Below are 14,684 nucleotides of genomic sequence, written 5' to 3' on the forward strand. Positions count from 1 at the left end.
CCCAGGTGTCTTTTGAAAACTTTATCTTTGCCAGCAAAAAAATATATATAAATAATGCTGAGAGAGTGATCAAAGAGAGAGGGAAAATAAAGACTTTGTATCATTTGATTTATCTCACCAAAAACATGTCCACAGTTGAAAAAAGCCAGTTACTTGAGTGAATGCAGGAAAACATAGGAATCATTGCTTTGCAATATAGCTTATTCGGTATTTAGCTGTATTGTAAGTTTAGCAGATACATTCTTTGAATCTGATATCATTTTTTTTAGATAATATTTTTAGGAAATGTGTTTTTAAATATGTACAGAGTGTATATTTTGTGTAAATTCGTTTTTTTGCAGTTTTTGAAGCTTTTTAAAAACCATGCGAAAGTTTATCCGGACCTCAGATTTTCCTTTCAGCAGCCGTTGCCTAGCTTCACACACTCCCCCCTTTTCTCGTCGGCTCTGAAGCGTCCGTGACGTCACTCGCGCAGCCGAGGCTCGTTTGCCTTCGCCTGCCATCCAGCTGGCGAGAGGTTCTGCAGTCAAAAGGGCTACAAAGGGCCAGCTAAAAGGGCCTGACCCCAGGCAAGTCTGATAAAAAAAAATGACAAAAGTAGGGACTGAAACCGAGCCAAACCGTCAGGTTCAGGTCGGGTTTTATTGGGCTCTGGTGAAAATTACAAGCTCTAGTGTGTTTTTCTGCACCTCTGCTCTTTGAACTGATGCACTTGTTGTTTGTCGCTCTGGATAAGAGTGTCTGCTAAATGCCTGTAATGTAATGTAGTGAAAGAATGACACCGCCACGTAGCGGCCAACAGTAAAATGTGTTTCACAGAGAGCAAAGGGCTAATGTCAGCAAACTCTACATGAAACAGGAATTTGAACAGATCTGCCTTTGTTATGTAATCCCTACATAAGAAATCATAAAAATGTGCGGTTTTGAATTAAGTTTTTTTTTTTGCTCTGTAACTTCAATAGTATTCTAACCCCACGTTCACACAGCAAGTGATTCGGTCGATGGATCGCTCAAGTGTACTAGGCTGAGGGAGGGGCTAGTCTTGCGCAGCTGCAGCTAATTATTATAATTTTTGTTACTGCTATATCGCTAGCTAGCTAATGATATATCTGTTTCTTAGTAGCTAGCCAGCTATCTAGCTATCTATATCTCTCATTACCTAGATAGTGATCTCTCTATCTCACCAGCTAGCTAGCAAGCTAGTGATTCCTCTATCTCTCTCAACAGCTAATGTATAGCAATAGCTAGCTCTATAGTCCATCCATCCATCCATTATCTATACTGGTCAGGGACGCCAGGGGTCCTGGAGCCTATCCTAGCATGCATTGGGCAAGAGGCAGGAATATACCCTGGACAGTTCATCAGTCCATCGCAGGGCACACACACCATTCACTCACACACTTAGCTCTACGGTGGTGTATAAAACTCAAAGTGTTTTGGTCTCAATGTTACTGATTTTGGTACAAGCCACATATTTGCCATATAGCCATATGCCACATATTTGTCTGCAGCGTAACCTTCAAATTTTTAGCTGCTCCTCCATTGCAATGATTGAAGCCAGGCCTAACAATTATTCACAAAATGTTATCACATTGGTTGGAAAAATAGGAAGTCCAGAACTCTGATTGGCTGTTGACGGGTGATGTCCGCAAACGATAAACCGTGGGCAACATTTCTCCGGCAGCTTTCGCCGCTCAGCTGCTCGGGTTGCTGGCTGTCGCTCAGCAACATAGAGAATGAATGGACTTCCGGCAACTGGTCAACCAAGTCGCTCGCTATGTGAACATGGGGTGTTCAAACGTTACCTCAAAGTTTAACTTGCACCACAGGGATGCGACAATATCAAACACTGATGAAGCTGTTTTTAATTATGGCAAGCTAGTAGTAAACATGGAAAGTTACTGTAGCTGTCAAGACAGAAAAAGGGACAATCTCTCTCCCCTATTTGACGCTCCGGACATGATGAACTCAGGTTTGGTCACTGGCTGTTTACTCACCCATTGACCACACATCATCACGCCAGGCAACCAAGCAACCAAACTAGCTAGCTAACAGCAGGTCAGCCTGCTGGAGTGAGATCTTGGACCAGGGTGGAGAAGGGATTAAGATTGTAGACAGGGGGGGTTGAGATCATAAACTGGGTGGGGGGTGGGGGATGGGGAGGTGGGGTGTTGATTGGGGTATATATAAAACATACCCCAATCAACAGTCTCTCTGTAATGTTAATGAACCAATCACACTTTGTCCTGCGAGCTGATGCATAACTTGTTTTATCGAGGAGCCGCTTTGTTTTTAGTTGCGGTCGTTTTATTTGGCCTGAGATGTGTTTGGGTAGCGTGAGAGCGTGAGACAGAGCCCGAAAGCACGTATCTCGCGCCAAAAGAGCTGAGAGTCGCCAACCCTGAACGGGGTCACGCCAGCCACGTAGCAACGGGCAGAACGCACAAACACAGTCAACTGTACACGTCTAGGCGACTTTCCTTTTAAAAGACGCAGTTAACTGAGATAGCCCGACGACAAAAATAAACAACCCCTCTCAGATTTACCTTACTGAGGCCATGCACTCCCTAACTGCCTGATAGCTTGGTTAATCGCATTGTTGATGGTCACTTTTAGCTAATTAACGCACGTTGTGAGGATGTCATTACAGGTGAAGCAAATCAGCACGCCTTGATTGCTTTGGGCCTCCGTGGGAGAAGCAGGACACATGTTGCCATGGCTACTGACTGCATTCTCCCGTGCACAGCCTCACAAATTGCTGGGGGACTATGGAACTGCCAGTCTTCATCTCAGCCTCCATCCTCTCCCTCATTTTCCTCGTCCTCTCGGCGATGTGGATCACCCCAGATAACCGCGTGACCTCTGTAGCCGTCTCTGCTTATCTTTTCCCTCTCCCACTCTCTTTGCCTCTGGGGGGCGGGATCGCTTCATTGAGTTCCCCGTCTGTCCTCTCTCTCATCTCCGTTTCTTTATCTGAATTATCATCCCCTAACGATCACTCATCCCACAAAATGCTCAGTTTCATTTTACATCATCCACAGGGGCCTCTGGGAGGGTCTAAAATCCCTGACTAATGCCTTTTCAGCACGCCCTTATTTGGAATAAACAAATGATCAAGCCAGCGTACTTTAATGACCACGTTATTGGTATTTGATAAATATTCCCCGTAGTTAAGTGAAAGCACAGGCTGACCTTTGCACAGAAATGTATGGAATAAACGGAAAGCTCCTGTGTGTGACCCACGCCTTGCTCGAAGAAAGAGAGAGGGGCCAGGTTGGCTGGATGGCTTGTTCTCATCACAGATTCTTCTTACTGTAAATCCTAATCAGCCAGTTGACAAACTCGAGCACTCTGGGAACTTGAGTCACAGATGGTCCCGCTGCCAAAACCGTTTTCTTTTTCTTTTCTTTTTCATAACGAATGAGCTCAAAGCACTCGAGCGGATTAATCTCCATCCCAGTGCAGCAGCACCTCAGCATCGCCCCAAATGAGCCCTGTGGAGGTGCACAGCCGCACCCTCTACACCCCCACCCCACCCCACCCACCGATCAGCTCCGGTCCCACTCATACCACCACAGAGATCCCGTTCAGAGAGGGGGAAAAAAGAGAAGAAAACAGCAAATGCATCGAGGGAGTAAACGTTCATGGACAAAAAAGGAAAGTTAACGAGCGTTTAAAAAAAAATTCTGCAATACCAGCATCTGTTCTGTTCTCCAGATGACTAATCAAAACTAAGAAGTCCAGATGACTTCCAGCAGTTCTGCTTTCTGGGGGAATCGGGGCAGATGAAACCCTGGCTTTGGGTTGCCAGGTCAGCAAAAAGCCCCCTGAATGGGGAGCTGAATGGGGGTTTCGGGAAGGTGCTGTTCTTACTTGTGGTTGAGCCCCACGGGCCGGTCCAGGCCAGCGCTCAGCTTGTGTAGGGCAGTGTGCAGAGAAGCAGCAGCTTGACATCACAGATTTTCAGAGGGGAGCATTCCCTGCCTCCAAAGCTTGAGATATGAGCATGGCTGGGGAATGACTGGCATTCCAGTTTCGGAGAAAAAGGGCGAAAATGCATTTAAAAAAAAAGGAAACTCCTCCCACTCATATGACCACTGAGTAGGGATGGGAAGTATTTTCAAACAGTATGCATTTCACATGTGTATTTACATGCATTTCAGATGTATATTTACACGCATTTCACATGTGTATTTGACATTCATTTCATATATATATTTACATGCATTTAATGTGATTTTACCTGCATTTTCTATGTGTATTTACATGCATTTAATGTGATTTTACCTGCATTTCCTATGTGTATTTACATGCATGTCACGTGTATTTGTATGCATTTTGTGTGAAGTACAGTGCTCTTTTTTATATAATTATGTGCCACCTGCAAACAAGTCTATATATCCCACAATTTTAGTCAATAGATAATATTTGTTTGGAAGGTATTTTGTACATTTCAGTGTATTTGTACCCTACCAATGCCAGTTAGATGTTTGCAGGTCTGAACATCTGTCACATAGAAAAATTCATACTTCATACCCTCTCCACTTTAAAATTTTTCTACATGCATGTAATAAAAGCTGTAGCAGCCAGCAGGCTGTGCAACACTTTTTCAATGGCCCACGGTCTTTGCTCTGATTGGCCAACGTGACATGAATGGTTAAGTGGGGTATATCACACAAAGCACTATTACCATATCCCACACCAAATTAGCTCTCTTCTTCTAAACATTCGGTGAATGTGAAGAGAGGGGTATACAGCAAAAGATCTGAAGAGAACTGAAGCTGGAATCTGTGTCCAGTTGCTTCAATCTGAAATTCCCACTCCATTCCCCCTCTGTGCGCTGCTTTGTCCTGCTTCCCAGACGGGAAGTCTGTGAAATTCCGGTACCCCAAAAGTCCCAGGAGAAATCAGAGGCTCTCCTCTGTCTGACAGAGGACAGAAGGATCTGTTTCCATTTAATTCTGCTCATTAGGTGTTGAAAAGCTCTTTGCTCTGCAATAAACGCCGCTGTTTTGTGTACAGGCATCAACTAACAGGAACTGACAGAAGACAGAGGCGTGCCTGTTAGCAGTCGCTCTCCAGCACTTTTTGGAATCCTCTATAGAGGCCTGTCCCGAGTTTAAAAATAGAACAACGTTATGCGGACACATTGACTGAGGCAAATGAATGAATTGAGTCTCGCATGACCAGACATTAAATGTGTCCTGATTATGTCTGATAATGGGGGTTATTTTTAGAAATGGACAGCACCAGGGCATCTCTGTCTCCACTCTGGCGATGTTCAGAGATTAACAAATAAAGCAGCTCAGTGATCATGTTGAAGCTGTCAGCATATCATTGCCGTGCTCCTCTCTGTAATATGGTGAGAAGATAACATAACATAACATAAGGATGAGAACAGGCCATTCAGCCCAACGTTCGCCATTTTCCTGACTTAATGGTACCTAGTGCTCTAATTACCCACAGACTAGATTTTATTTAACACTGTATCAAGCCTGGTCTTGAAAATCCCCAGAGTCTCTGCCTCTAAATCTTCCTAATGTCTGTGCTGAATTTACCTTTTGCGAATTTCCATGTATGCCCCATTGTTCTGCTAATAGCACTGAACCTGAAGAACCTCCATAAATTTAAAAGACAATAAAATCACCCCTAAGTCTCCTTTTACTAAACTTGAAGAGATTAAGTATCTTAAGTCCTTCCTCATAGCTTTCGTCTTTCATACCACAAATCAATTTGGTTGCCCTTCTTTGAACCTTTTCCAGAAGCTCTGTAGATCTCAAGATCTTTCTTGTAGTATGGTCCCTGAAACTGCACACAATACTCCAGTTCTGGTCTAGCAAATGTATTGTATACGATAAGTATAACTTCCTTGGATTTATACTTTTGGATTCATACTTTTGTCTATATATCCCAGCATTCTGTTGGCCTTTTCTACTGCTACAGCTCAGTGCCTAGAACCTGAAAGACTTTGATCAACCGTTACTCCCAAGTCTTTTTAAAATTTAGAACATTCAATTTTTTTCCTCCCATAAAGTAATCCTGCCAAATTTTTTTATTTCCCACATGCAGAACTTTACATTTGGCCATATTGAATTTCATTTGAGAGGTTTCCGCCCACTTTTGCATTTGGGTTAAATCTTCCTGGATTACTTTAATGGATTCCAAATTATTAGCTCCCAATTTAGTCCCTGTCAAGGGCACTGATATAAATGAGGAAGAGCCGCGGTCCCAGCTCTGATCCTTGTGGGACTCCACTTTTAACAGCTCCCTGCTCAGATAATATCCCTCCTACTATTCTTTGTGTTCTACCCTGTAACCAGTTCCAAATCAACTCTGAAATACCTCCTGTAATTCCTATTGTCTTCATTTTGCAAGTCTTATCAATTTTTTTTTTTTTTGGAAATCTAAGTACATAATATCATAAGCTAAATATTTTAAATAGCTAAATATTTTATTAAGCTATTTATTAAAATTTTCCGGAATCAGATGATAACATACAGCTACATTAGCACATAACAATAAAGGCAAACTAGCTACAATTATATTTTGCTCCTGGGAGGCAAAAACAAAAAAAACCACAAAACCCTACAGTCAGCAAGAAGGTGGCTGAATTAGCTAATCGGCTAGTTTGCTAACAGGGTGCTTAATGGTTGAAAAAAATTGGAAAATTCCAACTTCCCCAACCGTCCAGTGTGCACGTGCACTTATTGCACACATATTTCACTGCCTTATTTCACTGCCTAAGACAACTCTTCAAAATGTATTGATAAACAAGAGCTACTGAACATTGGAGCTGTGTGTGTGTGTGTTGTGCGTGTTACTGTATGTGTTCGCTCCAGAGCTAACAAAGCTCACCTCATTGAACAGGTAGAGATGTTGTGGAGCTGCTAATTAGTGGAATCAGCTGTGCCAAATTAGGGTTGAAATGAAAACCGCCAGGATTGATGGTAGGTCTCCAGGAACAGGGCCCTGATTTATATCAATGCATGACTGTACTACCTGTCAGACGTTTTGTGTGTAACATCAGCAAAGTTAAAAAGTGCACTGGGTCTTCAGTCTGAACTGCCAAGCACCTCACGCATTTTACAGCATTCCAGTATTGTACACCTGTCAGTGATGTCACCTGTAGCTGCTGTCAATTGTCTACCAACTGCCTGTCATTTTTGATGGAAATTTTGGACTGACATCACCAATGCATTAGGCTCATTGCTGGGGTCACCAGATCGATTCCCCTTGTTATCTCGCATGGTACTTCAGTCCTCCGCCAGCTAGAGGTCCCCATAGCCTCTTTTTCAAGCCACTTCTCAATTATCCCATTTGCACCAACTCTAAGTAGCCTAAGTTGATGAAGTAATTGCCATTAATTAAGCACAGATGATGAGTGACAGTGATTCATTTTGATTACTTTCTACCATGGACATTCAGTATGTTGTACGGGGGTATGTCAGGTTTTGTTAGAAGCAGTAGGCAATGATACTCAATCGTGGTCCTGGAGAGCCATAGAATGTGCTGTTTTTTGTTTTTTCCTCAAGATCAGTGACTGATTCAGACCCAAGAGACCAGGTGACCTGAATTAGCCATGTAAACAACTACTTTAACTGATTAAATGTGCTACCGAGTAACGACGAAAGCCAGAAGACCCTGCGGCTCTCCAGGATCAGAAGTGAGGACCACTGGCTCAAAGACCTGCTTTTCACAGCATATCAACTTCCATCCATGTTCTTCCTGTCTCTCCCCATGATAGACCAACTAATTATATTTTATTGATGTCTCAGTTAGAAACACAGTTGTATGATTACTCACATGACTGTGTTGTTGGAGTCCTTTTGGGGACACCTGGAGGATAGCCATTGAAATACTAGTTTAATCCTTGCAGGTCACATGGTGGAGACCAACTGGTGGCTCCGCTCATTGCAACTGGACTGCTTTAAGGCCCTGTCCACGCGTTTACGGATTTATTTTAAAACGTAGTTTTTTCCCTCCATTTTGTCCTCCCGCCCACACAGCGTTTTAGGTCACTGAAAACGAAGCTTTTTGAAAGCTCCTTCCAAGGTGGAGATTTTTCAAAACTCTGGTTTCTCTGTCTACGTGTGGACAAGAAAAATGGAGCTTTATGAAAATGCTGACGTCACAACGTCAACTCCCGCATCTGTTACCGTGGCAATCGGTGTATTGCGCATGCGGAAATCGTTTTAGCGTTCTCGTGTGGATGGAAATATTTTTTAAAACGCCGGCTGTGTGGATGGGATTTTTTCTTTTTTTTTTTTAAATGGAGGGGGAAAAACTACGTTCTCAGAAAAGTCCATATACGTGTGGACAGGGCCTAAAACAACCAGGTGGAACCTGATGCAATAATTATTTCATTAGCACATGGCAGTGCTGATCTGCGGACTGCACTAATCAGTTACCCAGCTTATCTGGATTAAGCACGGAATGTTGCCTGACACCACTGTAAGGCAAGACAGTCGATCTAGAGCAGCGGTTCCCAAAATGCGGATGGGGGCCCACAGGCGGGTCGTGAGAATGGCCCGGGTGGGATGCAAGAGCTATTTTAATAATAACTTAATCCACTGTCACTTTTTGTACACAAAATTGTTTTGCATTCCATAAAATATAGTTTGAGTTTGCATTTTATTATTTGGTCTTTACGTTTGGCTATAGGGTGTGAGGTCACAGAAAACACATTATCTTGCTTGTTAAGCGGGTCCTGGGGTCGGAATGGCTGGGAATCCCTGTTTGGGCGCAGACAGAACAGGGTTCCCCCGTCCACCATTTTCCCCAGCTTGCATGTACCAACTAACACAAAAACCACCAACCACTCTTTAGCTGGCTGCTCTACAGCAAAGGCCTCACAGAGATGGGGAAAATGGGAATCCCTAGAGCGCAGAGCTAAATGTTCAGTCCATGGGTTATCATTACCGATCTGTACATCTGTCACTGATGCGGACAGGAAGAGAAGTTGGACCCTTTTCAGCACGGACTACGCGCGGACGCGAGAAAACTCGCCGATCTTGAGCCGATAAAGAAAATAGACTCGTCCGCGGCGCATGTTTTGGCACGTCCCCAACCTGATAAACATCTTCAGTCTCTGACTTTGAGCAATAGTTGGACCTTTCTTTCCCAGCGGCTTAAGAAATAAGAAGAGCGTAAGCGACACAAATCTGTGTTTTGGAAATACTGAACCTTAGCGGTTAGCTTTCACGCTTGCTCTCTCCTCGTCTTTCTTGATTTCCTGGCTTTGCCTTCAGATGGGCCCACACAGAGACTGGCATCGCGTCCACGCAACCGAAGCCTGCCTCTTTGTCTTCCCAAAATACAAATGAACCTGTCAGCTCCTGTCGGTGAAACTCCACCTTGCTGTTGCGATATTTGGAAATTGCTTGAATTCTTACCTAAAAATATTCTGAGGAAGGATTAGACACTTACACAAAATTAAATCCAGCTCCATTAAATGGAGCTAAAGAGGATTTGAAACTAGAAAAAAGAATGACTCCAAACTTGTTGACAGGAATGCTTTTACAGGATTAGCTTGAAGATAAGCACTAAATGATTGATGAGTTCAGCATCTCTTAGCCATGTAGAGTTGAATAGCCTGCAGGGGAAGACCCTGTTTTTCTTTTTTCCCCCCCATATTTGAATAATCCGTGTTACCGTAGGCTGCAGGCATGTGCCCTCTTACACATTCAGAGCGTCTTCGGCGATGCTTCCAGAAGGAATCCACTTCCTGTTGCGTTTCCTGCCCACGTGCTAGAGGCTGACCAACTCCTGACCTTGCTGGGATGGACCACATTGAAAAGAGTGTCTGAGAATGTCAAACACACTCCCTCGGGCCCTCAACAAAGGACCTCTCTGTCCCAGCCACAAATTTTAAAAACTAGGGACAAGGCATTTAAGGCTGGGGCTCCCCTTGTATGGATACTCTGTCGTATATAAGGGTCACTGCAGCTTCTTCTAAATTTAATTTATTATTATTATTATTATTATTATTATTATTATTATTATTATTAATAATAATAATAATAATAATAATAAATATTGAAAGAGACAGTAATACAGGAATTTTAGCTACATAAGGCCGAGAGCTATTGTTCCTGCATTACTGGTTCTTACAATATTTAATGTCTTTATCATTATTATTATTATTATTATTATTATTATTCTTATTATTATTTAATGTCTACAGGGGCCGTGCACCACTAATGTTCCCTACTCAAAAATGCACTCTCTGCATTTGATGAAGTTTCTTATTATTTCTCTACCAAAAGAGGCCCATAGACCCTTACCTCTCTATCTTTGGATGATACTCACCTGTCCTGAAATAGAATAGGGGTTCAAATCCCACAAGCAAACTGAATGAAATGGATTCCACCCTATTTTGACTTACAGGACATTAGTTGACATGCATTTACTTAAAGTTTTCTGGGGATTTTAGTGGCACTGAAAAGGCAGTCTATGCTGGCAGGGAGTTTGCCGTTGCGTTAGCCTGGCAAAAACGAGGCTTTTTTGCCAGGCTCAGCTTATTTTGAGGTTAGTTTTGAGGGAAATTATGAAAATAAATAAATAAATACATTTCCCAGGCTACTGTCTATTTTTGGGTTTTGTGTTAGGTCCTTGGCAGTCTTTGTACAAGACATGCACGTGCACACACACTCACACTCACGCACGCACACACACAGGCACACACACACACAGGAGCACACACAGGCACACACACACACACACAGGAGCACTAATAATTACACACTACAACAGAAGAACATGCACACATAAAGAGCACAATACATAAATCTGCCCTTGCCCGAGCCTCCCTCCAGGGCCTCGGAGGCTCAGATAGCGGTGCGCGCGGTGAGAGGACCAGGCAAACGAGAGCCGTTAAATTAATGAAGGGGGGGGGCGAGGTTTTCCACCTCATTTGCCTGTCAGGAATGATAACCCCAAAAATAAAAATAAGCACTGTCCCGTCTCTATAAATAAACAATGCTCAGCTTCTTCTCCAGGGTCACCTCACGCCCAAACTCAGTGACCTCACCAGTCCTGCCGCTCTCTATACCCAAGAGATACCCCTTGGTTCTGGCATAACAGTCTTTTTTACATTAATGTTTTTTAATGTAATGTTTTAAAAAAATATATTTTTTTTTTACTGCTGCCGGTAATACTGCAAGTTTATACATTACAGGAATGCATGCTTTTGATAATGGATGACACTATCAAAGGTCCTCCTTTATCCATGGACTGTGTGTGTCCTTATGCTGATCTGTAGGGATTGTGTGTGTGTGTCCTTATGCTGATCTGTAGGGAGTGTGTGTCCTTATGCTGATCTGTAGGGAGTGTGTGTTCTTATGCTGATCTGTAGGGAGTGTGTGTCCTTATGCTAGTCTGTAGGGAGTGTGTGTCCTTATGCTGATCTTTAGGGTGTGTGTGTCCTTACGCTGATCTGTAGGGTGTGTGTGTCCTTATGCTAGTCTGTAGGGAGTGTGTGTCCTTATGCTGATCTGTAGGGAGTGTGTGTCCTTATGCTAGTCTGTAGGGAGTGTGTGTCCTTATGCTGATCTTTAGGGTGTGTGTGTCCTTACGCTGATCTGTAGGGTGTGCGTGTCCTTATGTGGGTCTGTAGGGAGTCTGTGTGTTCCTGTCCACACTTGTTTTCTCTCTGCTCTCTCCATACGTCAGTTCTGCATCAGTACCGTTCTGGTACACTGCTTCCTGCAGTTTCCCTGCTTGTGAATTTTGTGAAATATTTTCTAAAAAATAAATGATCCTGGAGTTAATGGAGAGGAAAAGACAGCTGTCCTCTAACTCTCATATCCAGGGGTCCCACTATCCCTTTCATAACAGCCACAAAGGACCTTTCACTCTCAGATCGCAAATTATCGTTAAGATGTTGTTCATATATGTTACTTTTCACTGTACTCTGAAAAAATAACTGTCGGTTAAACCTGATAAACTCAAGACTGTCCCTTTAGACCAACAACTGAAAAAGAGCAAGTAAAAATGCTTTTGGTATTATAGGTGAAAGACACTTCAGTATGTTAAAAAAAAGAATAGTTTTAAATTAATGACTCGATAACCTCCAGCTTCATTGAAATAAAGAAAATATCACTTTTAGCCCTCTTTTTTTGTCTCTCTCTCCCCCTCTCTATCTCTCTCTCTCCCTGTCTCTCTTTGAAGCAAGTTACCCAAACTCTGGTCCTGGGGGCCACAGGATCTGGGATTTTTGTGTTTACCTTAGGAACAGCATCTGCTGAAGACCATAGAAAGCAGCTGAGGCTAGCTGGCTGTGTGATTAGCTGCTTGAACTGATGGGATGAGTGAAGTGAAAATGGCCCCACCCTGTGGTCCTCCAGGACCTGGGCTGAGCAGCCCTGGCCTCCAGCAGTACTGGGGGGCAGCTGGGTGGCTCATCCTGTTAAAACACTGCTCTACTGCACGGGTGGTCCCCACAAATCCAAATTGTGCCGGTGCTGTCTAGTGCGTGGGTGGACCCCAAAAATACAACTTGCCACTGCAGTCTGGCTAACAGGCCTGCAGGGCAATACACTCTCAGAAAAAAGATATTAAAAAATTACTATAAAGGTACAAACGCTTGTCACTGGGATGGTTAATTGCACAACTAGCCAGTAATGAACATTCATTCATTTAAAGTTTTTTTTGCTTGCAAATGGCACTTATGAATACCCAAATAGAACATTAATGTACTTTCAGGGCACATTTGGGAAATGTGTTCCCTGAAGAATAAAAATGTACCTCCAGTGTACCTTTATGCTTTATGTCTGAGTGTAGACGCTTGCGTCGTCCCTGGGATGGGGGGGGGTTTTCGGTCGGCTGGAATAACAGACCCTCGTCACGCACCGCTGACCCCCGCCCCCCCCCCTTCCCCCGGCGCCCCCCAGTCTCCCCGTTAAGCCGCCGTAAAGCGTCTTCCTCTGACTCACGTCTGTGTGAGTGAGCCCCACTCGCCAGCCGCACCGTGATAAGATACGGCGGCTGGCATCACACGCTTCGCGGGAGAGCTCTACAAAATCGATGGCGGAGCTTGCGGCAATGAGCGTCGATAAATACGACTGGGCATTCCAAATTGGGGAGAAAACAAGGTTTTAACAAAAGCAGAGAGATAATCTTATTGAGATTAATATTAAATACTGGTTGATTTATTCCCGCCAGAAATACAAAACATTTTGTAAATGCGTATCAGTAACTGCAACCAAGGAATTAGAAAGCCTCTCTGTGGTTGCGATGCTAAATGATTATTAAAGATGATATAATCTGTATAAATGTGTAGATGGCAATCGACAGGCATATTCACCCATGAAAATTAAAAATCTGCCGATAGATGCACACAATACATGAATCCTGGCTATTGTATTTATTTATTTATTTTGGTAAAGTAGCGCACCATTGCAGGTATATACTGTCAGGACCAGATTTGATAAATGGGAGATGACAGTTCCTTTCTGAAAGCAGCGTTGAGCTGAGCAGAGATGTCATGGGTTGACAGAGCTTGTGTTTGACATTTTAACAGGAAAGACCGCAGGGGGTGACTGGGTCGCCTGTGGTAACTGACAGCTTTGGGGTTTCTAAAGAAAACAAACAGCTTGACCCCACCCCCTACCCAAAACATCCACACCACCCCCTGCCCCTGCCCAGGGCCTCCACCACACCCGCTCCACCAGCCCAAAGCCTCCACCCCACCCATACCCCACCCAAAACCTCCACCACACCCGCTACACCAGCCCAAAGCCTCCACCCCACCCATACCCCAGCCCAAAACCTCCACCACACCCGCTACACCAGCCCAAAGCCTCCACCTGGCCCCTACCCTTGACCAAAACCTCCACCCCACAACTACCCCTAACCAAAACCTCCACCTCACCCATATCCCAGCCCAAAACATCCACCCCACCCCCCTAGCCCTGCCCAAAACCTCCACTCCACCACTACACCTACCCAAAACCTCCACCGGACCCCTACTGTACCCCAGACTCTTCATTCAACCCCTACTGTACCCCAGCCCATATGTACTCCAGCCCAAAACATCCATACCAGCCCTACACCAGTCCAAAACCTCCACCTCTTCTCTACCCCAGCCCAAAACCTCCACCCCACCCAAACCCCAGCCCAAAACCTCCACCCCTTCCCTACACCAGCCCAAAACCTACACCTCTTCCCTACCCCAGCCCAAAACCTCCACCCCACCCATACCCCAGCCCAAAACCTCCACCCCTTCCCTACCCCAGCCCAAAACCTCCACCCATTACCATTCCCACTGATTCAGAGCTTTGGACGCTTTCATTGTTTCCTTTATCTTTTTTTACATCCACCAGCAGGTACTTGATTACAAATCACAGCTAACGTCTTAACACCAGCAATCAGAGTGTTATCGTAAAGGCCCAGGACTCCTCTTAAGGGCAATTAGGGTGCTTTTTTAAAATGACTCTGGAATGGTGCCATATGCAATCCTGGCTCCGGTCTGCAGTCCTTCGTAGGGCATCTTATCTCTGTTTTTCTGACCGGATCGGGGCCTATTTCTACGATATCAGCTTGCTCTTGTAAACAAATTTCCCACTGTTCTTGTTTTAGTTGAAAATAAAAACCTCTGCCAGCAAGCGTTGCTGTTTGCAGACCAAAATTAAAGTCTCTGAAGACATGCAATTACAGACAAAATTATTTTGGGGAAAAAAAAAATA

The 14,684-nt window shown here is 44.1% G+C and overlaps 1 protein-coding gene across 1 annotated transcript; it reads left to right on the forward strand.

Moving 5' to 3' along the window:
- Positions 1-2,768: 2,768 nt before the first annotated feature.
- On the forward strand, positions 2,769-14,267 carry LOC135238304 (adhesive plaque matrix protein-like). Its single transcript, XM_064306087.1, has 2 exons — positions 2,769-2,864; positions 13,671-14,267. Exons 1-2 carry the CDS (start codon positions 2,769-2,771, stop codon positions 14,265-14,267), a joined length of 693 nt encoding a protein of 230 aa, XP_064162157.1.
- Positions 14,268-14,684: the final 417 nt, after the last annotated feature.

This window comes from Anguilla rostrata, chromosome 13, assembly GCF_018555375.3.
Source record: "Anguilla rostrata isolate EN2019 chromosome 13, ASM1855537v3, whole genome shotgun sequence".
In the NCBI taxonomy this organism is placed as follows: domain Eukaryota; kingdom Metazoa; phylum Chordata; class Actinopteri; order Anguilliformes; family Anguillidae; genus Anguilla; species Anguilla rostrata.